This window comes from Xiphophorus hellerii, chromosome 16, assembly GCF_003331165.1.
Source record: "Xiphophorus hellerii strain 12219 chromosome 16, Xiphophorus_hellerii-4.1, whole genome shotgun sequence".
In the NCBI taxonomy this organism is placed as follows: domain Eukaryota; kingdom Metazoa; phylum Chordata; class Actinopteri; order Cyprinodontiformes; family Poeciliidae; genus Xiphophorus; species Xiphophorus hellerii.
Window position 1 is genome coordinate 21,501,732 of NC_045687.1, and position 25,970 is coordinate 21,527,701.

Here is a 25,970-nt window from a genome sequence, read left to right on the forward strand (position 1 = left end):
CCATCGTCTGGACAAGTTGAGCAGTACACTATTAGAGGATCTCGCGAAGGAATATTATTCCCTCATTTTGACTTTATGTCCTGCTGTACTATAACAATATTGCATACTATCGAATAAAACAACCTAGTTTGATGAATAAGAAAAAGAATTATTAATAAATGTGCATAAATGAAAAAGAAAAAACAAAGCCTATTTATCCATCTCTCTGTATGTGTGTGTGTGTGTGTGTGTGTGTGTGTGTGTGTGTCGGTGGGCGTGTGTGTGTGTGTGTGTGTGTGTGTCTGTGTGTGTGTGTGTGACCCTACAGGGACAACTGGGCATCGAAATTCAAAATTTTACCTCAACTGGATAGTTGTAACTAACTTTATTATGATCAGATCCTTCTTTTTCTTAGATCTAAAAGATACCGATTAGATATTAAGTAAGAAATTTCTAACATTTTCGCTAAATTTAATTTGTAATAGTAAAATTCTGACAATTTCAGGTTTCACATAAAAGAATATAGACAAGTCAAAGGTTATCTATATAGCGCATTCACAACAACTTCAGCTAACCAAAGTGCTTCACGACAATTGCAACGCTATGTAGATATATGATTAAATAAGAAATAACATAAATAAGTTTCATATTAAAAGTAGAGTAAAGTAACATTGGGGTTTGCTCAAAAGTCAAACCCTAGGTGAAAGTGTCTTGGGAAATATGTAGATTCATCTGTGCTGTTCTATACTGCTGATTCATTATTCATTGAGGTGGAATGGCACGGAGAACTTTCATGTCCAGAAAACAAACAGAATGAAAGAGAGAAGCAGTGGGAGGGTTGTTTGGTTGTTAGAGTGGTGTCATCCAAAGCAAAGGGAGAAACAGTCCTGCTCAGACACACTCTGAATCTGTCTCTGAGCAGAGAGGAACACATAACAGCTACCAGAGACCGGATTATTAAAAGATAAACTGGTAAGGACCAGATGATGAAATAACTTTGAGTTCTTTAGAGACATTGTCATTGGTCTAAGAAAACTAAACATCCAAGGATTTGGATGTTTGGCACTAATGGATGTCGAATTCAAGATGGATAACAGCACAGAGAACAGATTTGGAGATTTAAGACCTCCTTTCCCCCTGAGACCTCCACCGCTGTTTCGTAGCATCGGACTCTCTGGGCTCTGGGCCAGCCTCCCCCCACACCGGCGACTCCGTTACAGTCTCAACAGATCCAGAACTGTGCTTCCTGCAAATAGGCACCACGCAGAACCTTCGGATACATGCACTTTTACAGATTTAAAAGTGAAAAACCTTGGTCAGACAGAGGAGATCTCATTAAAGTTGTGTTGATGTATTTTCAGAGGACGCGATAAAACCTGAAGAGACCTCTGATTTTCAGAGTGCATTCAGGTCAGACATATGCTCTGTGGTGTCAAAATGTTCTCAAACCCAAGTCAAGCAGCAGGATGGAAAGCTTCCTTCACGTCTGAGTGTATCTGCGACAACCAACGGAAAAAACACAGGAAGGCAAGCCCGACTGTTGACTTTGTTTCAGTTGTCAGAGAATCCTGCTGTCAAAGAGGAACAGCAAAGAGGGAAAAAGAAGAGATACCGGGCAGGGTCGGCAGGTAGACAGAAATATGTAGCTCCCATGCCCGATGTGAAGGAAGACATTGCCAAACACTGTGCCTTTCAACAAAGTCTTGGGATTGTAGACGGCAATGCAAGGAACTCCATCTTCTCACACCCTTCAGCAGCCATCAGTGGCCAGATGCAGCGCAACAATGACCCAAGGAGACCCAGAAAGAGCGACAGGTACTAGGAGGGACCGATGGCCTCACTTCCTGCCCCCCATTAACCAGGTGGAGCCCCACCTACAAGTACCTCTCCTGATTTCCGAAAACTCCCCCCTCCCTCTTCCTATCCTGACGCCCCTTTCCATGCTCTACCTGTACCGCAGCTGTGCCCATTTTCATTGAAGAAAAAGTGGAGAGAACCAAGGAAAAACTACTGAGGCACATTTTATTCTCTCATGAATCCACACATCTACTGACTCACATTTATGTGATACTGGATTCTCTCCGGGTTAACATTCCAAGTTCAGAAAAGATAAATAGTTCCCTGGTGATTTCTAGTTCCAATTCAGAGGTTCCTCCTAGTTCCTCCTTCAAGAATTGGTAACAGACTTCATGATGTCCCAACCACCTCAACTGACTCCATTAAATGTGGAGATGCCACCTGTATCTGGGATCTCTCTCTTTCAGTCCTCATCTATCTCTCATGACCAACGTTGAGGATTGGAACATAAATAAAATGATGAATCAAGGGCTTTACTTTTTGGTGCACTCTAGACCAGAGCAACGCTCATATTTCTGCAGACAAGCTCCAGTCCATTTATCCATCTCTTTGCCCATTGTCCCAGGTTAATTTTCAGCGCTTGTTTCCTTGAGTGTGCTTTTCTCATGTAGTTTGCCTGCTTCTCCAGCAGAGGATGCCATCCACAGAGCAGAGTATAGGTCTCTACTGATGGATCTTGATCAAACTGTGGCGGTTGTGGCTTGTACAGAGAACCGCTGTGTGTCCCTGCTGAGGTGGGATCTGTGTGTCAGGACTAGAACACATGGGCCTCAGTCCTTCTTACCGCACAAATCCCCCCAGCACATGTTTACTCTCAGACTGTTTGTGACTGGGGCCTTTTTTCTCGCACAACCCCCCTTCCTCTCTGCCAAATAAACATTGCACCGGAAATTGCAGGGATATCTGGGATTTTTGAGGGTTCCCAATGGAAAGGAAGAGCGTGCCCTGGAACAAGGCTGCTCTCTGTGACACCTTGGAGGTGAGGCGAGGGAGAGGTAGCGGGCTTACGGGGGATCCAGATGGGGAGTGAGCCACCCTGGCTTGATTGGTTATTGGGCACCATCACTAAGATGCATGCCCATTGACAAACTTCTGTAGGTGACCTGGTTTCCCTTTACCCCATCCTAAAGGCCTACAGTGTCTTGAAAAAGTCTTGTAAAAATATAGACACATTGTATGATGCTACAGCTACAGACTTTAAAGTATTTAATTTATTCAACAACACAAATAATGCATGTATAAAATGAAAGGAAAAATTTTTTGACTGATAAAAGTCTAAAAATGGTGGTGAACCTTGATATTTCACGGTAAGCAGTAGTAGTTTTTGATACGGGCCATATTCCCATTAACAAGGGAATCACACAAAGACCAGATTTTAAAAACACATATCTTATCAGTTTTGTTCTGAATAGGTCTTCTATTGTTTCCATACATGTGCAGTCAATGAGAAATTGACAATCGGAGCTTTATCTGGAACTGGACTGCATTTCACCCTAGACTACTGTGCCTCATTTTCACTGAATGACATGGCATGGGTCGGTGTGTTCTGTAAGCTAGTTCCTCTTTTTCCGTTGTAAAAGTGACCCATGCAGCCCACCATTCTTGGGCTCCCTTCAGTTGTAGGTCCAACGGTATGGTACAGTTAGGGTCAGGGTGCAGCTACTAGCACCACACAACACAGTCCCTTGAGTGTGGTCACTGCTTGTGACAATCACAAAACCTAACATTGAGTCACGTTTGTCGTCCCACTTCTACAGGAGTGGGCAACTCTAGGCCTCGAGGGCCTGTCTCCTGCAACTTTTAGATGTATCTCTACTTCAACACACCTGAGTAAAATAATGAGGTCATTAGCAGGACTCTGAAGAACTTGATTGCACTTAGGAGGTGATTCAGCTATTGGATTCAAGTGTGTTGGAACAGGGAGACATCCAAGAGTTGCAGGATACCGGCCCTCGATGACCAGGATTGCCCACCCCTGCACTACTATGATGCAACACTAGCCATTTAGGTTTAGGCCTGCCCGTCTGGTGATAGTCCAACTGGCAGCGGAAACCCTCTTCTGAATACTCCAGACCATAAAAGAGCACACCAAACCGCACTGACTTATGCCTTACAGCTCAGTGGAAATGAGACACTAGATATTTGCCTCCATTTCATTTGGTTTGGATACAGAAGAAGAAAATTGTAAGAAAACAATCACTGTTATTGACGCAATATTTGAGGCTAGCCTATGATTAGGGTTTCACATTTGGTCGATTTGCCTTTACTAAATAACTCCATCTTCGTCAGATTGGATGGATATCGTCTGTCAAGATCAGTTTTCAGACGCTGACAGATTCTCGGCTGGATTTAGGTCTGGACTTCATCTGAGTCGCTTCAACATAAATTATCATTGATTTAAACCATTCCGTTGTAGCTCAGTCTGTATGTTCAGTGCTGTCCAACTATTTTAAGAATTTTAAAACCACGTGTCATTTTCTTTCCATTTCACAATCACACACTACCTTGTGTTGGTATATCAGTATGCCTCCAGCGGCTATAGATGATCAATCTCATTTCTTGGCTCTGCTCTCGTATTGCTGACATGTTTCTTGGTTGAATGGGAAGGTGTGTGTGCTTGATTTATAATGAGCACTCCCTTGTGACTTTGAATGTTTGTCTTTGTCCTGGCTCACAACCCCAATCTACCACCACGTCTTTAGTTGATAATACCAGCCTGCAGGTAAAACATAAATCCTGCTGTTAAAGCGACTGCATTAAAAAGATTATTCCTCATAATGATTGTCTGCATCTACGTTTGTCTCACAAGTTCTCTTCCCGCTGTGCCTCGTTTAAAAACGCTTCGGTTTCTCTTTTTCTTTCTGGGAAATCATCACCAGTCTGTAATTTGCTTATTCTGTCTGTTCCTTATACACTCCAAATCTTCATTTCAGCCGGTTAGGTCAAATTCATGCGCACACTGGTTTGGGGGAGGAGGGGGATAAACAATCCGTACCAACACGAATTTCTCATTTTTCACCAACGCTTTTTGGCAAAAACATCTCAAAATCCCAGAGTGATATGTTGTGTTTACAAGAAGATGGATATGCAGATGTAGATCCAGATGGGAGTGTGGTTTGGAGAGCACAAAATACAGCACATGTGTTTGGCGGACAGGCTCCTCATGGATGTGTGTGTTTGTGTGTGGAATGATTACACACCTGACAAGTGTGTGATGGGTTTGGGTGTGTGAAAAGTATTTGTCGCCGCACAGACTGCTTTGCTTCCCTCCATGTAATATTTTCAGATAATTAAACAAGTTTCAATACCAGACAAAGAATCAGACAGTTTTCGTGGAATTATTTAATTTAAGACGGGAAAATAAACACCCAAATCAGCCTGGACAGTAATTACCCCGCTTTTAAATCTGGATTAGCTGTGATTTACCAGATGTCTTTGCTCAATTTCACTAGCCACACCCCAAACTGATTACTGTAAGAGCCGAACAATGAAGAAGCCACTTATGACATCAGACTCATGTAGCGCTTTTCTGTACACTTGAAAATGCCTTACAATGGAATCAGTCATATTCCTATTCAAGCACACTTTGACACGCTGAAGGTGGCAATCTAATGGATGGTAGACGCTGCTGCCCTAGGTTTTATTGTTCTCCAATCAATGGACGATGTTGGGCAACAACAGTAGCTTAACCCTAATCCTACCATATAGATGGATCTACAACTGAAGGCAGCCCAGGAATGTTTCTACTTTTTCAGTAGAAACAGACAAAATAACATATCGAACCGCACCAACTCGTGCACAAGAGCACACGACTACTCATCCCAGAGGCCACAAAAGTACCCAGAACATCTAAAGTCCTGCAGGCCTCACTGGCTTTAATTAAGGTCAATGTTCAAGACAGTAGCTGAGCCAAAACAAAGGCCCATTTCACATTTACTTAAAATAATAAAAAAATCTTGATGATCCCCAAGAATATTTGGGAAAATATTATCTGAACAGATGAGACAAAAGTCCTCATTGGAAGTTGTGTGTCCCAATACAAATGGCAAAAACCTGACACAACGTTGCAGATGAAGAACATCATAATCATGGTGGTGGTCTAGTACTGCTTTGCTGCTTCAAACCTGGAATGACATGCCTTTTTTTTTTTTTTTTTTACAGAGATGTAAAAAAACCTCACAGTGATATCGTAAACGTCTGAGGGTGCAACTAGTCATTCGGTTTAGGGGGCGATTACTTTTTCATGTAGGGTTTTAACTGCTTCTTTCCCTTTTTATGACTAACAAATAAAATCATCAGACAAAATCTACATTTTGTATTTACTCTGCATATCTCTATGTCTGATTTTAGAGTTTGTTCTGAAATAGAAGAAATCTGTAAGGGGCCAAATACTTTTTCAGAGCATTTGACTGCCTCCCTCTCCTCATCTCTTTTCCAATCCACGTCTCATAGTGCTTGGGAAGTGAACCGGTGAGCTACGGATTTTGGTCTAAAAATACATTTGGACTTAAATTCCCCCTTCTTTCGTTATTTCTTACTGGCAATCCTTTAACTTTACTCTAACATGTTTTGTTTTTTTTCCACTTCTTTTTTCTGCTCTATATTGGGAACGTTGCCTTTATGTGCAGTTGATCCTTGAGAACAATAGGATTAAACAAAATCAGAAGTTGGAGGCATACAAACGGTCTAGAGCTGATTGAGAACACTAAAATGTGGTTTCTTCTGGACAGCGACTAAAGAGCTTAGAAAAAGTCAAAGCACAAACCGAGTGTTATTGGTTTGTTTGTAAGACAAAATGTTGGCTCATCTTCTAAATTGTGTTTGCATAATTAGGTGCCAAATGTCAATTGACTTGGTAAGCCACAAGAACAAAAGAAACAGTTAAATGAAAACCAGTTAATTATTCTTATAAACCAGAGAAAAGGCAACCAAAATGTTCAAAACTAAACGTCAGAACACCAGTGGCATTCATACTTGTAAATTAACATACCTTAAAATTGGACCAACTTATTCAATAAATTAGAACATAATTGACCCTCCGTGCGCTTACAAGATTTTTTGCATGGTTTGAGGAACTAACGGTTTTACGGAACAACCCCCGTCTCTCCGCTGTCCTCCCGAGAGTCATGCAAAAACCGCAGGAGGGTTGAAAAGTCAATTTCTTTCAGAAACTTCTTCACTTAGTGAAACACTTTACATATAATAATTACACAGATGGATGCTCAGGGCCAGACTTAGGAGGGTGTGGGCCCTTGGGCTTTAGCCACGGTGAGGGCATATATATATATATTCCTTCCCTTTGGGTGGTCGGCGCTTGGCTGTGACTTACTTGTGGAACCGATCCTATCCACAAACCTTATTTACCTACAAGGTCACAAAAATCAGCCACTGTCCACCATGAGAGAGGCTGATGGACAATCCCAACCACCAGGTCATCTCTCCATTCAAGGTTTACAACAGTCACTCCATGATTGCCAACTTTTATATATTTTGCATACATACACAAGCACAAAAGAATTTCAGCAAGTCAGATTTTTAAAGATCTGTGAAATTGCTACCGGTGCACCTTTAATGAATGTGAAGATCATTACTACAAACGAAATAGTTATTGAAGAAATACTTGAACATCTTGAGTATGTCTACTCAACGGAGCTTTCCTAAGGAAGAAAAATTTGACAATGTTCTCTCTCCATCCTCTATGTACAATATTTATTTATCCTTCTTCATTTCTATCTTTATCTGTCTCCCTCTATCTTTCAATTTTTATCAACTAATTATCAGGTTTATTTCCTTACCAAGTTCAGTCAGGTTATTTCCCCTCTGAGAGCCAAACCTGGTCAAAATTTTTATTCGGTGATGACTGGATTTAGCTGCGTGTCAGGGCAGGGCAGGACGCACATGCTAATTTGTACAGTCGGCCCTTCGCCATATTAGGACATTTCCTCCCGCTGCTGCTAGCTGGAAGCTAAAGCTAGTTCCGCTTCTTTAACTTCACATTGAGCGCGAGCGAGCAGAGCAGTCGCATTACTTTTCTGTGACTTTAGCCGTTTTCTTTCTCTTTGAATCTTTCTGTTGTTTTTTTCCACTCACGGAAACCCGTTTCAAAGCTTCACTGACTTTTAGCCTCGTTTAAAATACAAAACCCGGCCGCGGTGGATGGAGGAGAACTCGCCGTGTCTTTGGACGTACTCACCGCGTGCGAGCTGGTTTTCAAAACGCGATCTGGAGAAGAATCGTTTCTAATGTTTGTAAAGATGTTCCAAATGCTTTGAAAAATTAACACCCATATTCCCTGCTTCTTGCTCAAGCCCAGTAAACTCACACGAACTCATCAGTTTTTACCCAAAGCGCAGGATCAGTTCTGTACGGATTATCCGCGGTCATCGCTGCACCTGGTCGCCTCTGGGCGGGAACCGGATCAGTCCGAGATCCAGGTTCTGGCGGACCATAGAACCGCTGTTAGCAAGGCTAACGTCTTGAGAAGCGGAGAAGGACGATGGTTCTGTGCCATGTCCAATATGAGTTTTTTAAAAACCCTGTTAGCTTGGATACTTTCTTCATCACCTCGCGGTCGCGCTCTTCTTTTTCTTTCGTTCCTGCGCTCCGCTGTCATTCATTCTGCTGTCCGCCATCTTTAGAAATCCCTCCCTGATGCTCCGCCCCACAGCGTAAGAAGCGTCCAATCTGGGCCAATAATAATCAAGCATTCATGATGGACGTTTGCCAGAACAAATCAGACATTTTTTCCAACAACACCGCCAAAATCCTCTTAGCCAGTGATAAAATTAAGACATTCTGACCTTATTCATTCACAAAAATACAAAGCATCTTTGGGGCCCCCGAAGCGCCGGGGCCCCGGGGTAAGCCCTTGCTAAAATCCGGGCTTGCGGATGCTTGAAAGCCTTTATGTGGTCAAACATACAGAGGAAATAACTGTGGAAAAAAACAGTTCTGATGATTTTTAGCTAACAGTTAAGGAATCAGTTAAAGTTAAAATACTACACCAGACCAATTAAAAAAACAAAACCATTTTTAAAAACAGAAACGTTGGGCTTATTGGAAAAGCATGTTTAAAACCTGCATAACGGTTTTGATTTTCAAAAGGTGCTTTAAATCTGAAAAACCAAACTCATCGGGACAGATTTCATTGCTCAATATGACATAATAATACAAATGTGTTGTCTCGTTATAAATACTATTACTGGTAATATTGCCATATCAATCAACACACATAATCCAAAGTGTACAACAAAGGCTTGATTCTATTTAACCACGTAGCGTTAAAAAAAAAAAAAACCCCATTAAAATCGCAGGAATGTCTAAGTCATTAGATGCTAAAGATAAAAAAAAAAAATGTGTGTTTGCCTCAAACATTTGCACACCTCTCTTTGCACACACGAGTAAATCCTTGTTACGGAAAAGGAGTTATCTCATGCATGCACTGCTCTGCACCTTTATCACGGATGTCAAAACCTAAGCCTGTCTTAAGCACTTGGATTTTCACAAATGGCATAAATCTTCCCGCATTAATCGGGTCAGCCACATCAGTTATAACCTGAGCAGTACAGCATAAGCTGCAGTAAATACACCTTCTGAGTGTGTGTGTGTGTGTGTGGGCGTGCGTGCGTGTGTGTGTGTGTGTGTGGGTGTGTGTGTGTGTGCGCGTGTGGGGGGGTGTGTGTGTGTGTGTGTGTGGTAGTCTGCACTGCTTATGTGGAGCTCGTAAAGAGTCGGAGGAGTGTTGCAACAGGTTTGGCCGAGGCTCCCCTAAACAAACAGTCCACACCTGTCTTCCGCTCCTTTCTCAGTATAAACAGAGTTTTTTTTTCTTCCTTTCTCACAGATACACAAGGCTTCTTGTTAAACTGCCCCGACAACAGGAGCTGACTTGAAACGCGACGCGGCGCTTTCAGCATTGTGAATGGTATTTTTATGTCTATTGCAGCTCTGGTCTTCCCCACCGGTCACACCCCTCGCTCTGTCTCGTAGTTTATCTCCAGTGGCTTGTTTCTAAAAGTTTGGTTTTCCCCTCCTGCTGCAGCCTGCCGCTTTTCTAAGCCGCCCCTATAGGACCGGGTGGGCTTGTAGAGATAAACAGGGGCCATAAAGTTTGGTCAAAAGGAAAGAAAATTTGTTCATTGTAAAAAGAAAAAAGATTTGAAACTGAAAAAATGTTTGAAAGTGAAAAACAAAATTAACTGAAAAAAATTAAACTGAATAAAGATTTCAAATGGGGGGGAAAAAAAAGACATAAAATTGACACAAATGTTTCAGTTTCAAAAATTTTTTTCAGCATCCAAAAATTCTTTTGTGTTTCAAATCTTTTTTTTTTCAGGTTCAGTTTAAAAATCATGTTAGATCTTTTTTTTTTTCTTTTTTTTTTTCGATTTTTAAGAATCAAAATTATTGTTTTCAGTTTAAAATGTTTTCAAGAAGATTTTCAAAAGATTAGACTATGTTCCAGTCTTAACTGAAATATATATATATATATTTAGTTTCCATTATTATTATTATTATTATTATTACTATTATTATTATTATTATATTTTTTTATCAACTTCATGGCTCTGATTTAGCTCCAAATGGGTTCCCAATGGGATCTTAAAGCAGATGTGTGTCACTTTAGCCGTAGTGAGCCGTCAGCTCTGGATATACAGGTCAAAGTTCAGGGCAAGAGGTGGCGTCTGTTATTTCCAAGAGAAGAGTATGAATACCGCCTCTTTACTGTTTGCTGGAAATTCTGCATGTTGGTCCGTGACGTCGAGGGTCCAGACAACCAAAGCCAAATCGGCGTGTTGTTTTATGAGTCAATGGAAATGAAAGTCGTGAAAAACAATCTGTCCCTTTGGGAGGCCCGTATTTATCACACGTTTGCTTTGTTTGCAGGAAGGTGCTGTTGCATCACCTCCATGCCACTGACGGAGAGAGAGACGGATCGGTTGAGTCAACCTTGGCTGTTTGATGGATGCATACGTTTGCTCTCTGTGTAGGCCTCTGTGTCTGAGAAGACTTATGATGAAATGTTTGCTTCTTTCCTGCGTCTTACTTACCTTGTAGGAGGTTTCTGGAAATATGCACGTACTGCGGAGTGATGATTGGTTACCGAGTACATTTGTTCAGGTTTTCGGCATGAGAACCGAACTTTTATTCTGTGAACTCTAAATCTTTAGATTTAAAAAATATAGACGTTAATTGTCCTCTATGAAAACTTAATTGGTACTTATGATGTGAGCTGTCAGTGAGTCAACTGAGAGCTAAAATCAGGTCAATAGAGATTAAATAATGTGTATGGGAATAAATTCCTAATGAACTAAACTGCGAATACACAATTTTCTTGCCACAGATATATCTAGTAATTGGTTTTACTTTGGTTGAAATGAGGAGAAATTAAGATAATTGTGTGAAGTTTACCTGACCCATGTCATACAGATTAAAATACAGTTATTCCTGGTTCTCACCAAGTGAATGTAAACTTTTGAAATAAAGGAGTTATAAAAAAAGAAACATCTTTCAAACATTCTCGCTAAGTTTTTTTGCCTTTAGCAAATAGAAATATTTCTAACAAATGTAAAACAAGAAAATTTTGGTCTAATTTAACTTCAGGCAGCGAGAAAAGCACGTGTATGTGCATTTTTTATTTGAGGTATGTAAACATCGGGTTTCAATTACTGTATGTCACGTACGATGGGTCTTGTTTGTAACGTGCAAATACATCGGGAAGAAGGGTGTAAAACATTCAGTCCCCATCAGTTACTGTTACTGTTGCCATGGCATCACCGTCTCGCTTTCTTCTGTTTCCATATTTGTTGAACTCCTGTCGGTCAGAGGATTAAAGCAAAATTTGCTTTATTATACTCTTTATGAGATTCCCCAAATGATCAAGTATTTATAAACTGTTTTAATCAGATTATAGGTCAGGCTGTCCTCCTGTTAGTCACACTAACCACACCAAAGAGATAAACTTTAACATCCCAAACATTAAATATTATTATTATTATTATTATTAGTAGTAGTAGCATCAAATTTTCTTGGCATTTCAGTGGTGTATGAAGATAAGTGGGTTTAATAATTCATGCTCCATCATCTCCTCCTTTCATTTCTCAAGGTGTAGCAAAATCCTATTTGATAACTAGCTAATTGAGGCTTTTCTAAATGTCAAAAAATAGCAAATTAGGCTTGAAATATATACACCGCATATTTGTGCCGGGTCTAGAAATGTACACAAGTACTACTCAAATTTCACAACCATGCCCTGTAATATTGGTTCTTAATCTCATGCTACAACATGCATGTGCTCTGTCTACACTAAGGAAGATGCGCTGATTACAGGACATTCTTTAAGTTGCTTCCACAGAAGGGAACCTCACCCGTTTTCTTTTTACTTATCAGTTACACTGAACTTCCATCCTCAGATGATCAGGCGTTTAATGAGAAGAAAAAAACATGAGATGTTGAGGTCAACATGTCCAGCAAAGTGCTTCATAAATTCAATTCATTTAGCCCACAAATGGATTGGCAAACAATTGAGTACAATCTTGTTTAGATGTAAGAATATAATAAAAAAAAAGCAATGACTTTAGACAAACAATTTTTGATGCCCATCAGTTGAGTTGAAGTTTGCTATTGTACAATGAAAAACAACATCCATGAATGGAAAACATGCAAGACAGCAGCCGATCTTTTCATAAACTCCCCGTAAATTCGGTATAAAATCACACCATGTCACGATGCCATTTGCCTTGTCAGACTCTACATGCCTCTGTTATTATGATAAATGATAACAAACCAAACATGCATAGGAACAAAACCTCTACAAAACATAGGTTTGCAAAGTCACCTCTACGGCAACCTACAAGACTTCTGGAACACATTTTCTTGCACAAATAAAACAATGTAGACATGTTTGGCTATAATTCCTAGCACCATGTTTGGAAAAACCCAAACATAGTTTATCAGCACGATTTTTGCAGTCATTATAGTGGGCAATGGGAGATTTGGGGGGTAATCCGGGTTTGTCTTGGAGGCACAAGACGTGAGTATCTTGTAATAATTACCTGTACTGTTGTTTAGTAAATTATGAAATGATGGAATCTGTTGTCTGTTTTTGTAAACACGAGGTCATATTTCAATCACTTTGGAACCCATTCTATTATATCCTAACATATAAGAGCCTGAAATTTACTGTATCTAAAAATTGTGTTATCTCCTGTACAAAACTCACCACAAGACACTTTGAATTACTCTGTAGTTGGTTGTTGTACCTGGCGTAATAATCCATCAGATTGCAGATTGGTCAAACTGCTTCTGGCATCTGTGCAACATGAACATGTGGTCCCACATGACTGATTTGTTGGCTTGCAGGGTCGTTTTTAAAGGCTCATGGAAGATAATAAACTCCCTGGCGGCGGCACAGACGACAGCAGACTTCCCTCAGTTTGGTTTCCCAATTTGGATAAACATCAGTTTAGCACACCTCAAATTCCTCTTTACTGAAAGATGTCAGATCATGCAATCTTTGTACTTATGGCAGGGATGAAGGGATCACCCTAAAGGCAGAGGATGTACTTTAAAGGGGCGGTTCAGAATCTCTGAAGTGGGATTTCGTTACCAGGCTGGTGAGCCGTTTTGTAAAAAGACAGGGGGGGCTAAAAGTTTGTTGGGAAGCAGTAAGTCTTCCCAAAAGACTTACAGCTGTAGTGGCGATTCTTCTTCAAAGTATTGACTTGGGTGGGTTGAATACAAATGCAATCCACACTTTTCAGATTTTATTTGTGCAAAAAAGAAAAAGTAAAACAACCAAAAAAAAAAGCATAATTTTCCTTCTGATTCACGGAAATTTGCTCGTGATGATGATGTGTTCAAAGCTTGTAATGCTTTTCTTGTCTATCATCCAGTTGCTTTTAACTGAAATTAAAAAAATAAATAAAATGTTTCTGAAACCGGAGTTGTTTTACGATAGCTTGGACAGTTTAGTCAAGATTTGTACTAAATTATGCAAAGAGATAATCCATCATAGATTAGATAAGAGCAACTTATGACATTTTAACTAAACTTTAAACATTTAGAGCTGTCCCTTTAAATGCTCACACACACAGTTTCAGAGTGTGCCTATGAGTGCTTTAAGCATAGGTCAGGTGCAGTGTGTGTTTTTTGGTGAAAATTCGTCTTATAAATAGATTTTTTTTTTTTTTTTGTGAAGCTGCCGCAGCCATAAACGGGCTCTGGATATTATTATTATTATAATCATTCTCAACATCTCTATGATAAAATCATAAAATCATGGAATTTGTCTCCCTCCCGGGAACACTCTGTCTTCCTTGTCGTGTTTTTGTTTTCCACGTCTCATTCGTGTCTAGAAGCATTTTTATAAAGTGGACTGAGGGGAAATTCCTCGCTGTTTTTCACGTCCCCCTCCAGCATTAATGTGGCATGGACCAGCAGCTGAGCATATTTATTTTACTTTTCACAAAGCAGCAGCAGCCGGACAGAGGTAAGTCTTTGGGGGAAAAAAAAGGACTTTAAAGCATCAAAAATATTATTCTCGCTCGCACATAAATAAACGGACGCCCCCAAAGCCGAGGCCTGCTTTGGAATGTAGTAATTCCGAGTTTTTATGAATGACTGCATTCATGGCTGGCCACGCCCCTCCCGCCCCCTCAGACAGAACACCCCGCTTTCGGAGCCGAAGCCTTCGCGGGCTCCGCTCCTTTTACCTTTTAAGGAGAACCGCCGCGTGCTGATTGGTTAAAGGAACCGAGTGGGCGTGGTTACCCGGGGAAAGCACGGGGACAATATAAAAACAAGACTCGGAACGTAAAAACACACCAAAACCCACGAGTGATGGAGGATACCTGAGGATGAATCTGGAATTTGGATTTTATCGATGCGGGCAGAAGCTGGATGTGGGATTAAATCTTTGTGACGTAAAGTGTTTTTAAGATCAACTTGTCGTCTGTGAGCATCACCTGACTGACAGCATGGGGATACAGCTGCTGTTTGCCGCGTTGGGAGTGGGGATAGTCGCGGTGGTGAGTAGTCGTAGATTAGTTTTTTTTTTGTCTTTATTTCTGTTGCTGTATTGCGTGGTGGAGACCCTCGGTGCTAAGGACGTGTCTGCGGTAGGAAAAGCTGCTGTCTCCTGCCTCAGCTTCCAGGTGGCTCGTTACAGTCAGCAAGTTACGGCAAACAAACAACAACAAAAAAGTTAGCAAAATATATGGTTTATTTACTTTTGCATCACTGTAGCGCTGCAAAATTCTGGAGGTCTATGAACGACTTTTCTTAGCTAGTCAAAATCTAAGTTTGAGGGGATTTTTTTTTACCCCCAAGTTTAACCTTATCACAGACAGGAAAAAGTCAGGCTTGTATAGCCCATCAGATTATCCCTATCAAAACCATTAAATCTTGCTAAGTATTTCTGGTCTAATTTCTGTTGCAAATATCTTAGTACACTTGCAATAAGACAAAACTCATTTACAAGCTTTTCAGCAAGAAACAGGAGCTTGTTTGGAGTTAATAATTCATTAACATTGATGAAAAACTACTAGTTCCACTCGCAGATTATTTAACTTGTAACAAGACATTTTCCCCATGTTTGCACTAGAACTTTGGCCAAAAACTAGTTAGTAAGATTCTGTGTTTTTGTAGTGTAACCACCTTTTCCAGATGTGTGTTTTCTTTATTTCAACCATCTCATTTTGAATGACCTAATAAAACTTTGCTGCTTGCATCAAAGCTTTACTCGTCATGGTATCTGTGCAGGGCCGGCCCAAACTTTGTTAGGGCCTCGGACCCAATTCATACCTCACAGTCCCGCACCACCTCGAAGGTGTGGGATATAAATGTTGTCGTCTGTTCCTGCCTACTAAGATTTTTGTGAAGTTAGTGGCTCTGAAAAGCAACTATTGAACTCCCATATAAACGGCAGTGGAACCAAACCGCAGGTAACTAAAATGGTGGGTCAGATCGTAAAGAGAAGAAGAAAAATGATAACGGACGCTTGTTTTTAATTGATACAGTGTCCAGAGATCTCTCTAGAAAAATCGGTCTTGTTATGCTAGTTGTGGAATCTCATTTTCCCCTTTTCCTTTTCTTCCTTGTTTTCCAGTGTATAACTCAGCTCGTTATCGCCCCCACCTCAACCCTTGCCCCTGTGATGCGACAGTGAAACTGCAACTGCTCAAATTAGCTAAAAAGCACTATACATGGTGGCAGTCTGTTTCCAAATAAGCTACGGCTTTGATTTTTGGGGGCCAATTTACAATTAGCCCACCATCCACTTGTCACCAAAGCAACATTAAAATCATCTCATCATTTGTGTAAAGTCAATTTAACATTAGTTAGTTTAATATACGGCAATTAGATGAGCCACTTAAGATTATTTATTAAAAGCAACAGTAGATGAAAGTTTTGGGTATTTCCAAAATATAACAGTGCGCAATAACTGCAGAGATGAGTATTTGTTTAGTTTTGCAGCTTGCGTGTTCAACATTTCAATAAAATTAGTCGAGTCGGGAAGAAGGGAGTAAGTTTAATTTAGGAAATTTGAGTTACACTATGCAAAAAAATGCAACGACAATGACTTTATTTATTGCCTTAAATTGTAACTGTAAACACAACTGCTACTCAGGCACAAGAGTGGATATGCACTTTATGCAACCCATATGGGCGCCACTAGAAGGGGCGCCATAACAAAATGATGGAATAATTGTTTCTAGTCAGCATTTTCTCTATATCACATTTGGTGTTTATAATTTGTCTGCATACACCTGTGAAAATACCACCCTGCACCAGCACTGCTACATCATGAAGATCTTCTTTAATGTGTTAAAAATTATGGGCCATTCAAATAGTTTAGATATTTTCTTAAAAATATGAATCTTAGAAATGTACAGTTTGAAAAGAGTAAAAAAAGAAAAGAAGATGCGAGAAAAGTATGAGAAGAAAACCCTGTGACTAAAATTCCAGAACTCTTGGGGGCCCCCTGCTGGTTCGAAGGCCCTAAGCAGGTCTAGTTTGTTTTTATGTGAAGTCAGCTCTGGATCTGTGTGAAGGTTCATACAATTTGAAAAAAATAAATAAATTAAACGATTTGCACACTGGCTTCAATCCTACTGTATATCTGCAATTATACTAGAGAAATACTATCCAACAGTTTTACCAGCAGAGATAAAAAATAAACCTGAAGTTAAAGTCCTGTTGCTGTACAACAGGACTATTTGCGTTTATTAAGTCGGAAAATTTTTCACGTCAATTTTACACTAAAATCAGTGTACAATTCACACTAAGAGTTGTCTGCCCTGTGTGAAAGTGTCCCTCTGGCTGATCTTGACTGACAGCCTCCCCTGGAACTGCAACACTAACTGGAAGTTGTTTGTGTGGCTTGTGCATGTGTGTTTTTTTTTCTTCTGTGTATGTACACAGTGAGGTTTGGAAACACAAAAATGAAAGAGCGGTGAGGTGGAGGGGTGGGAGTCGGAGATCATCCCTTTCATCCCCACAGGCTGAGTGAATGCCAAGCGGAAGGCGACAGAGGGTTACAGATACCCCTGTGGGGCTCGCGACAGTGCTGACTATTCATGCCTGTGTTTAAGCCACACACACTCTCAGGAATTTCTGTGATCTGAGTAACATGAGTCAAGTCTTTTTCTCCTGTGGTCTCGTTGGTCCATCACTATATGTGAAATGAAACGCGTTTCTCCCTCTTGCAGGTGACTGCTGACTGTCCGGTAGTGTGCGAGTGCCCCGCGGTGCCCCCGTCGTGCCCCCCTGGGATCAGTTTGGTCCCCGACGGTTGCGGCTGCTGCAAGGTGTGCGCAGCGCAACTCAACCAAGACTGCCACGAGGGACAGCCGTGCGACCACCATAAAGGACTGGATTGCAACTACGGCAACGATGTGGGTCGCACCCACGGCATTTGCAGGGGTACGTACGTATACCACCGAGGCGGCAGGAAGGCGTTTGGAAAGCTTTTTTGGGCCTAGATTTTGACATAAGTAGGGGTTGACTGAGGCAATGTGTAACTTCAGGGAGGAAAATCTGACTCTCGATCCAGGCGGGCTGGGGTCTCTCTTTGATAGGGTCTCGAGGTTTGAAGACTGTGCCATGTTTCAAAAAAACAGAGGCCCTTCATGAGCTGCGACTGAAACCTTGCCAACTCTGGGATTTATACAAGTACTTCAGTGTGTACACAAACACCCCCATGAAACACACAAACAAGCATGCACACACTGGTATCTATATATGTGTGTTTACTGGGGATATGGGGAGGGGGTTATTCTATCTGGGGTGTTTATGGGGAGTCCCACTGAGGGGGGTTACATGCCAGGACATTATAAACAAGCCTAAACAGCTTTCTGGTCTAAGAATAGGGCTCGCTTCATGAATTTGGAAACGTGTCTTTCAATCTGCTTCTCGTGTGCCTACATTCAGACTCCTTTCAAGTATTTTACATTTTCTCATGGTACAACCGCAAACCTCAGTGTATTTTATTGGGATTTTATGTGAAAGTAGTGCATAATTGTAACGTGAAAGAAAAAGGACATGTGGTTTTCAAGATTTTATTTTATTTTTTACAAATAAAAGTCTGAAAAAGGAAGGCCAAGAAATACAGCAGTCAGAAACTTGCAGTTTTAAGCAGCAAAAGGGATGCCGATGGACTGAGCTGATTGGATGATGGATGGGTCTAAATGTGGGGGTTCATACAGGTTCAACAAAACCCGTATTGTTCTATGAAAACAAAACTGATAAAAACACAAACTGCTGTTTCTTACTCTTTTAGGGAAACTAGTGTTTATCTTAAAGTACTGAATAAAAGTGTTGTATTATGATATAGGAGAGAAAGGGCAGGACTGCATACAAGGTATTTCATCCCGGTCAGAGGTTTATTCAACCCAATGTCGAGAAACAGCTGTGGCAAAACACCCTCCCTGCTTTGGCTCTTGATGTTGCAGAAAATTCCTCTATAAAAGAGGCAAAGGCTTTGTCTAATCACAGGCTGGAAAGTGCAATAATTTCTTGAACAGGACATAACTCTCCTGTGTCAAAGTAGGCAGCAGTACAAATGCTCCTCAGTGATGAAAATTTGCTTGGTTTTTTTACTTGGTTTGCCTGTTATGGATTCCCTTCATCAGCAAATCAGAGCGAGTTTTCTAACTGAGCATTGCAGTTAGTCTGGTATGACATATCGGACAGGCCTGTCCTTAAAAGATAAAAGATTATAACAAGTATCAATCCATTGTCTATACCCTCTTAACAGTAGATGTCCGAATGTATATATTTTATGTCTATTCAGGTCTGGTTGCCATTTATTGAGCATATAAAATGTTAAAATTAGGACTTATAGGTCCCTTCCAAATTTAGCTAAAACATACCGGTTGAAAATCAAACTTGCTTGGGCTATTTTATCCCTTCCAACATACTTTCATCCATATTTAGACATCAGTGGACGTCATCACCCTTTCACCATAGACTTCTCTGCCACAAATAAACATTGTTTAAAAGGCAACATCTTCTTATCAACCTCTGGAGGTGCATGTTCAATCCCGTTCAGGATAACGCAGGGATGAAACAGGCAGAGTTGCTAGAGTAATATAAGAGCTGGTGAATTACTTAATATGAATGTCTTTAGGACAGTGAGAGGAAGCCAGAGTACATGGCAGTAATACAGGAATAATGTGCAACAGCACAAAGGTTCTACATATAGGACAATCAGTGTGTGGTTCACCTAGATTTGGGCAATGGGTCTTCATTGGCAGTGGCAGTAGCAGTAGTTCTGTCAATTTACAAGCTTATCTGTCTTCTTGTCTCTTTTCAGCAAATGCAGATGGTCGCTCCTGCGAATACAATGGCCGAATTTATCAAAACGGCGAAAACTTCCATGCAGGGTGCAAGCACCAGTGTACCTGCATTGACGGAGCCGTAGGCTGCATGTCCCTTTGCCCCAGCCATGTGCCCCTGGCTTCTCCTTCCTGTCCGGCCCCCAAGCTAGTGAAGGTGCCAGGCCAGTGCTGTCTCAACATCGACTGCCATAAGGGAACCACTGTTGTGCCCCCGGCACACCGCCGACCCCCACCTCCTGCTCACCTACCATACCCCTTCATCCCCTACTCAATCTATCCATTCTCCAAACCTTATGCAAAACCTTACCGGAAGCTGTATCCTTACAAACCCAAAAAGGAGAAAGGCATCTTGGGCAATGAACTCTTAGAAGTGGGCCGCAAATGGGACAAACCATATGGAAATAAGGACCTGACAGGTAAGACATTGCATCACACCATCACCTCAGAGTGGCGTCTGCTTCCACTACTCAGTCCTGCATCATGTTTATGTTTTTAGCCATTTTTGCCTCTTGACGCACAGACTGCCTCAATGTGGGCCTTTAACGCTGCGTCTGTGCTAGTGTGTTAGTGTTTATGTGAGGGTTGTTTTCCACTGGCCCCTTGCACACCAGAGGTGCTCTCCCCCTCTCACACAGCACATACCTCTGTCACGCAGCTCTCCCCTCTCTGTAATCACCTTCTGTATGTGTCAGTGTTGCCTGTTCCATGAATAAGGCTACTGTACCTTTCAACCACGAATTTCTGCTTTCCCCTACTTCTCTTGATGGCCACTTTCGTCACACTATAATTTGTTGCTGATCCCACCGCTCTTTCTGTGTCAAAATGTCACAGTACCCATTGTTCAATTGTATTCACTTGTCTTCTCTTCCATTTTTTCTAGTCTGGAGTAAAACGGGAGGTCAATGTGTGGTTCAGACCACCTCCTGGTCACAGTGTTCCCGGACCTGTGGGATGGGGGTTTCCTCTCGCGTTACCAACGACAATGCCCGGTGTAAACTGGTCAAGGAGACACGCTTGTGCAACATTCGGCCCTGCAGCTCTATGTCTATCCCTGTGAAGGTGAGGAATGTATTTGGAGTCTCTTCTTGAAAGGAGGATAGGAGGATACTTTAATAGTCTATCACAGGGCAACACAGTGACATACAGGACACGCAACGTGCACATGCCAAATCTAGGGATATTTTACAGGGACAAATTGATTTCAGGTGGTGCAAGGAAACAGGAGTGTCCTGGATAAAATTACTCCACACAGAGAGACCATACAAAAGATTCCTTGGACTTTATTTTCATCAGTCATTTCACATGATTTTGTTGTTCATTTTTATTAAGATGGAATGGTTTCTAAAGATATAAACTTTAGAACGTCTCTGTTCTAAAACACATGCATATCAACTGCATCTGTTGAATGTTCTGAAATCTCTTGAGCTCTGGAACTGACTGACAGCTGCCCTTGTAATTTGGAGCTTGCGGTTTCGCCCACTGTGTTGCCCTCTTGCGCTTTGTACACAGCGCTATCCGGACCATTCCGTCTCCAGCAACAACCCACTTCTGAGTCTGATGGGCTGCTGCGCACCTGTTTTCACTGAACCCTCTGGGCTTTTGTCGAGCTGCCGTGGGATTTAATGTGTACCAGTGTCAACCCTTAACCATTGCTGGCATGCTAATCTCTCTTGGCAATAATCTGTTGTTCTGACCTTGATTTTGTTTTTGCACATCTCTGCAGTTAACTGCCTTAACCTCGTTTTTCATGTCTGCAGTGATGACTAATGAGTGATGTAACTCCAAACAAATATTAATCTTTATCTCCTTTTCTGGTGCAAATACTAACAATAAAAGATAGCTTCCTTTGGTAGGACTCTTAAAATAATCCAATCTGTCAAGATTATCACATTTCTCAACAAAAATTAGTCTAATTCCATACCTGACAGTCCAGTAGACTCAGTTTGTTTGAGGACCAAAACTGCAACATTTGCTACACTTTCAGCTGCTGTGATTCTCTTTCACATTGCACTGTGTCAAACAAACCAACCAAATCCCTATTTACTCCCTTGCCTGTGGTGGTGCTGCACCAATAACTACTAAAGGAAGTAACACAAAAACCACAGAAGAAGACATGAGTACAACTTCCTCCTTTGCAAAATGTAAACAAAAATGGAGTAGCGTCAGAGTAGCGGGTGTAGGATTTCTCTTTTGTCTTTGGTAAAAGACCACTAGCCACTTATCTCTCTAGTTGTAGACACGACTGTTTGTTTTGGTTGTATTAACCCACAATGCCCTCCGCTTGGCATCCACATATGCATTCAAGCCATCCTAGAATTCACTTTTAATAAAACTGACACCTCGGTTTTTAGGCGGACCACAGTTCGTTTTTTTGGTCGATTGCACATTCACACTTCCTCAAACAAACCGGACCTTTCTAAGCCAATGAACTAGAGTTTGATTAAAGCAGATTAGACAGGGCTGGTATGAATACATCCTAAAGTGGCTTTGGATCAGGAAGTGTAGCATTCTGGTAATCTACCAGGCTTAGACTTCTGGATAGCCAAATGACTATCCAGAAGTCTAACTTTTTAAGTGTAAAAGAGTTTTGAGTGGTCGGTATGATCAGACTAGTTCTAAATAAGTTCTGTCCATATACTATAACTTTTGCTTTGATATTAAAGTCATTACTAAATAACTTTGGCTAGTTTCTGACTTATTGTCAAGCACTGCATTGATGCTACAATTCTTTGAAGGCTGGCATTGCATTGGACTGCCACAAATGTCATGTTTATATCCATCCTGGCTTTTCTTGTTTGTGTTCAGTAGTTACTTTATTCCCACTGGCATACGGTTTACTTTTTATTCTTTGCAAAAAGAAAAGTTCTAATGTGTACCAGTGTCAGGAGAATTGTGCTTCACTAAATATCAAATAACTCACTTCATGGACATAGAATCTCAGTCATACAAATCTTTTGCTTTGAAAGGTGTCTAACTTGCTCCTTTTTCCCAATCCACAGAAAGGAAGGAAGTGCTCACGTACACACAAGGCCCCAGAGCCGCATCGCTTGTCCTACGCTGGCTGCAGGAGTACTCGCTTGTACAGGCCCAACTACTGCGGGGTGTGCAGGGACGGCCGCTGCTGCTCCCCTCGTCGCACGCGCACAGCCAGCGTGACCTTCGCCTGCCCCGACGGGGACCTTTTCAGTAGATCCGTCATGTTCATCCAGTCCTGCAAGTGCAGCGATGAGTGCAACCATCTGAACGAGGCGGTGATGCCCCCACAACTCTGGCTCTACGGAGACGTTCACAAATTCAAGGACTAGTTGTTGTTGCCCCTGCCTCGCCTGCATTCCTCCATAAAAGCGTAAATTGCCACCAATTAGTGATACTTTTTATAGAGCAGCTGTTCCTAGTGTAGCTATTGAATAGATGCAGGCAATGATCACAGATGAGGAGATTTTTTTTTCTGGAGGAGAATTTTCTGCCTTTCTCGGAATGTTCCATGAACTGTGGCACTTCAGCCAAGGAGAAAGGAGCAAGCGTGGGGACAAACCCTTAAGGATGGCCATCATTTCTTGCTACTCTAGATGTTGCTAACTTATAGAAAACTGGTTTTATGTTTGTTATGAAAGGAAATCTGAAACAAGGACTTTAGTGGAAGACTTGACAAGACTTTAATGGCAATTGCAAAAGGTTGCAGTTTGTCTCGCAATGGTATTTATTCCTTGATATTTATTCAAGAGACAGACATGTTGAAACTTTGGCATGCCACTGGGATAAGAGACTTTTCTTGGCGCCTCTCTGTGGCTGAAATCCACGGACAGCTGTCAGTCACAAGCGGGAGAGGCAGACTGGTCCATGGCGGTCAGAAACCAGCATCCAAAGACCAATGACCAAGAATGCCAGGAGGAGAAGAGCAAAAAAAAGATAAGCTAAACCCGATGGGTTTAGGATTCGTACACACTCCGAGGAAATATGTCAAAGGTTGTTTATACAGCTGGACTCATCTCCTGCCTTTGCCTTCACAAGAAACTGAGACATTTAGCAAGCACCAGAAGAACAAGCCTGGGATTCTGGCGTCGAGCAGTCGACCACCTAATTCTGTGCAAATTACAATCTTTGAGGGGAAAATCAGCCCCTCTCTGGTTTTTGCTATAAAAATAAAATCTAAAAGCTGCGTGTGTGATGAGGTAAACATGCAATTTGTGGAACCGCGCTACTGCCTAATCTGGCCTGTAATTGAGCAGCACGCAATGTGACTGAAACAAAACAAGAAGCCGTGTCTTTTCATGTTAAAGAGGTGTCTGTTCCCTCAAACTGCTGACTTCGCAGTCGAGTCAGAAATAAGTTTTCCGTTGGGTGCAAAGCCTTGGAACTGTAAGGACTCTCAAAGAGAGACTGATTCTAGGTAGGCACTGTGTATTCTTTGATTTATATACGACTGGGAAACAAAAGCATCACCCTTAACTATTGCTTGGATTAGTTTGTGCACCTTATGTCGACTTTTATACAGTGTCTCAGTGTCAAGTGTGAATACTAGGCAGACATGTCCAAGTCATTCTCTTGTACCACTGCAGGTGTTGTAGTTTGTTTTTTTTAATCCTTGCCCATGTAGATGATGTGGTTTTGTCATTTTGACTAGTTCCAAGGGACACTGTAGAGCAGCTATGTACAGATGAATTTGTAACTTTGTAGTTCTACCTGCTGTATAAGGGCCCGTTATTCTGTTGAGTTAGTTCATGTGTAGTTTAAACACTGAACTCTGAACCTGGGTTCAGGTTTCTGATGAGAACACCATACCAATTTGAGAGCATTTCGAAGAAAAAATGACTAAAGGAATACTGCTTTTTATATCGTGGAAGGAGCGTTTACCCAACGATTGGTTTTGAAGTGATACCTTTTTAAAAATTTTTTTACAAATAAAGAAACTTTTACCCTTACTGTGTTGACGTTTTAAATAAAAACACAGCTGTTAGCCATTGAAGCAATATAATTAATTTTCTCTTGACAATTCTGTCAAGGCTGCAGTTATCCCTGTTGTGGGTGCACCCTTTTTTTTCTACCACACTTTTTTTCTTCCACTTAACTTTCTATGAATATGTTTGGCTGTAGCACTCTTCCCCATCACTGTGTCCTACTCCCCCTGACTCAGAATCCTTTTAGAGGCTCACGCAACCTTGGCAGATGTTTCCAATGTTTTTCCACGATGTTTCTTTTTGAGACATGAACTCTTGGCTTTTTTTTATTTTTTTTATCCTTAACCAAAATCACCCAATTTACATCCCAAAGGCATGAAATATTTCACTCCATGTGAAATTCTAGTTCTCCTTTTGGACCTTTTCTGAGCTGTAATTTTAAGTTAAATACTAGCTACAGCACGATACGGCCCATGATTTCAGTATTCCGTTCACACGCTATTCTGGTTGGTGTACCAGCGTCAACATAAAAAAAGGTGTCAAACTCATTAAAAAGAATAAATAAAAAAGGGGCTATAATTTCCGTAAAATGTAAGAAACTTATCTACTGTTGCCATGGTGCGAGCAAGCGTGACTTTAGTTTAGATAAACTGCATTAGCTAAACCGCCTAGCCTAGCTATTGTTCTGCACTGTTGGTCGAAATGTGTTTTTTTTTAGCCTAAAATACAGATTTAACTGTTCAGAAGTATTTCAAGTCATGACGTGAAAAGTTATCTTCTAATAAGGTAACTTCTTTAAGGAGGTAGTATCAGGTAAAATCGACGTTTTTTAAGCTCTATGCCGTGTTATGTCATTTCCTCATCAAAAACATACCTGGAGCGTCGCCTTGAATCTTTCGTACACGTTTGAGAAATCCTTTAATCTCCCATGGCAACCATTCAGGTGTGCTAAACAGCACCTGGATGAATGACGTAGCACCGTCTCCAAGTTTCCGCCCCAATTTCAAGACTTCAAACTACAAGTCAAATTTCTTCAGTTATATTTGATATATACGGCTTATATATAACTTAAGTTATATATATATATATATATATATATATATATATATATATATATATATATATATATATATATATATATATATATAACTTAAGTTACTGAAGTTACTTGATTGTGCTGTAAAATTATATGTGGCTGGAAAACAAATACTGCCCCTTTAAAATCTACAGAAAGAAAGCAATTCAATTCAAAACATTAATTATAAAAAAATAAATATTGTAATTCATATTATTCAAGATTCTAGTAGTTGTAGTTGCTGATGGTTGTGGGTAAAAAGGATCTCCTGTAGCCGTCTGTGTTACAGTGAAGCTGAAGAAGCCTCTGGCTGAAGATTCT

At 41.0% G+C, this 25,970-nt stretch overlaps 1 protein-coding gene and 1 long non-coding RNA gene across 2 annotated transcripts; both read left to right on the top strand.

Annotated features, from left to right (window-relative positions):
* Positions 1-8,323: 8,323 nt before the first annotated feature.
* Positions 8,324-11,345, top strand: LOC116734882 (uncharacterized). The gene is made up of 2 exons (XR_004342283.1): positions 8,324-9,760; positions 10,723-11,345. It is a non-coding gene; the product is annotated as an uncharacterized LOC116734882 (long non-coding RNA).
* A 3,297-nt stretch (positions 11,346-14,642) lies between these two features.
* LOC116736059 (CCN family member 1) lies at positions 14,643-24,599 on the top strand. Its single transcript, XM_032588274.1, has 5 exons — positions 14,643-14,864; positions 17,547-17,760; positions 19,652-20,092; positions 20,557-20,735; positions 22,676-24,599. Exons 1-5 carry the CDS (start codon positions 14,814-14,816, stop codon positions 22,979-22,981), a joined length of 1,191 nt encoding a protein of 396 aa, XP_032444165.1. The 5' UTR covers positions 14,643-14,813; the 3' UTR covers positions 22,982-24,599.
* The last annotated feature ends 1,371 nt before the right edge of the window (positions 24,600-25,970 follow it).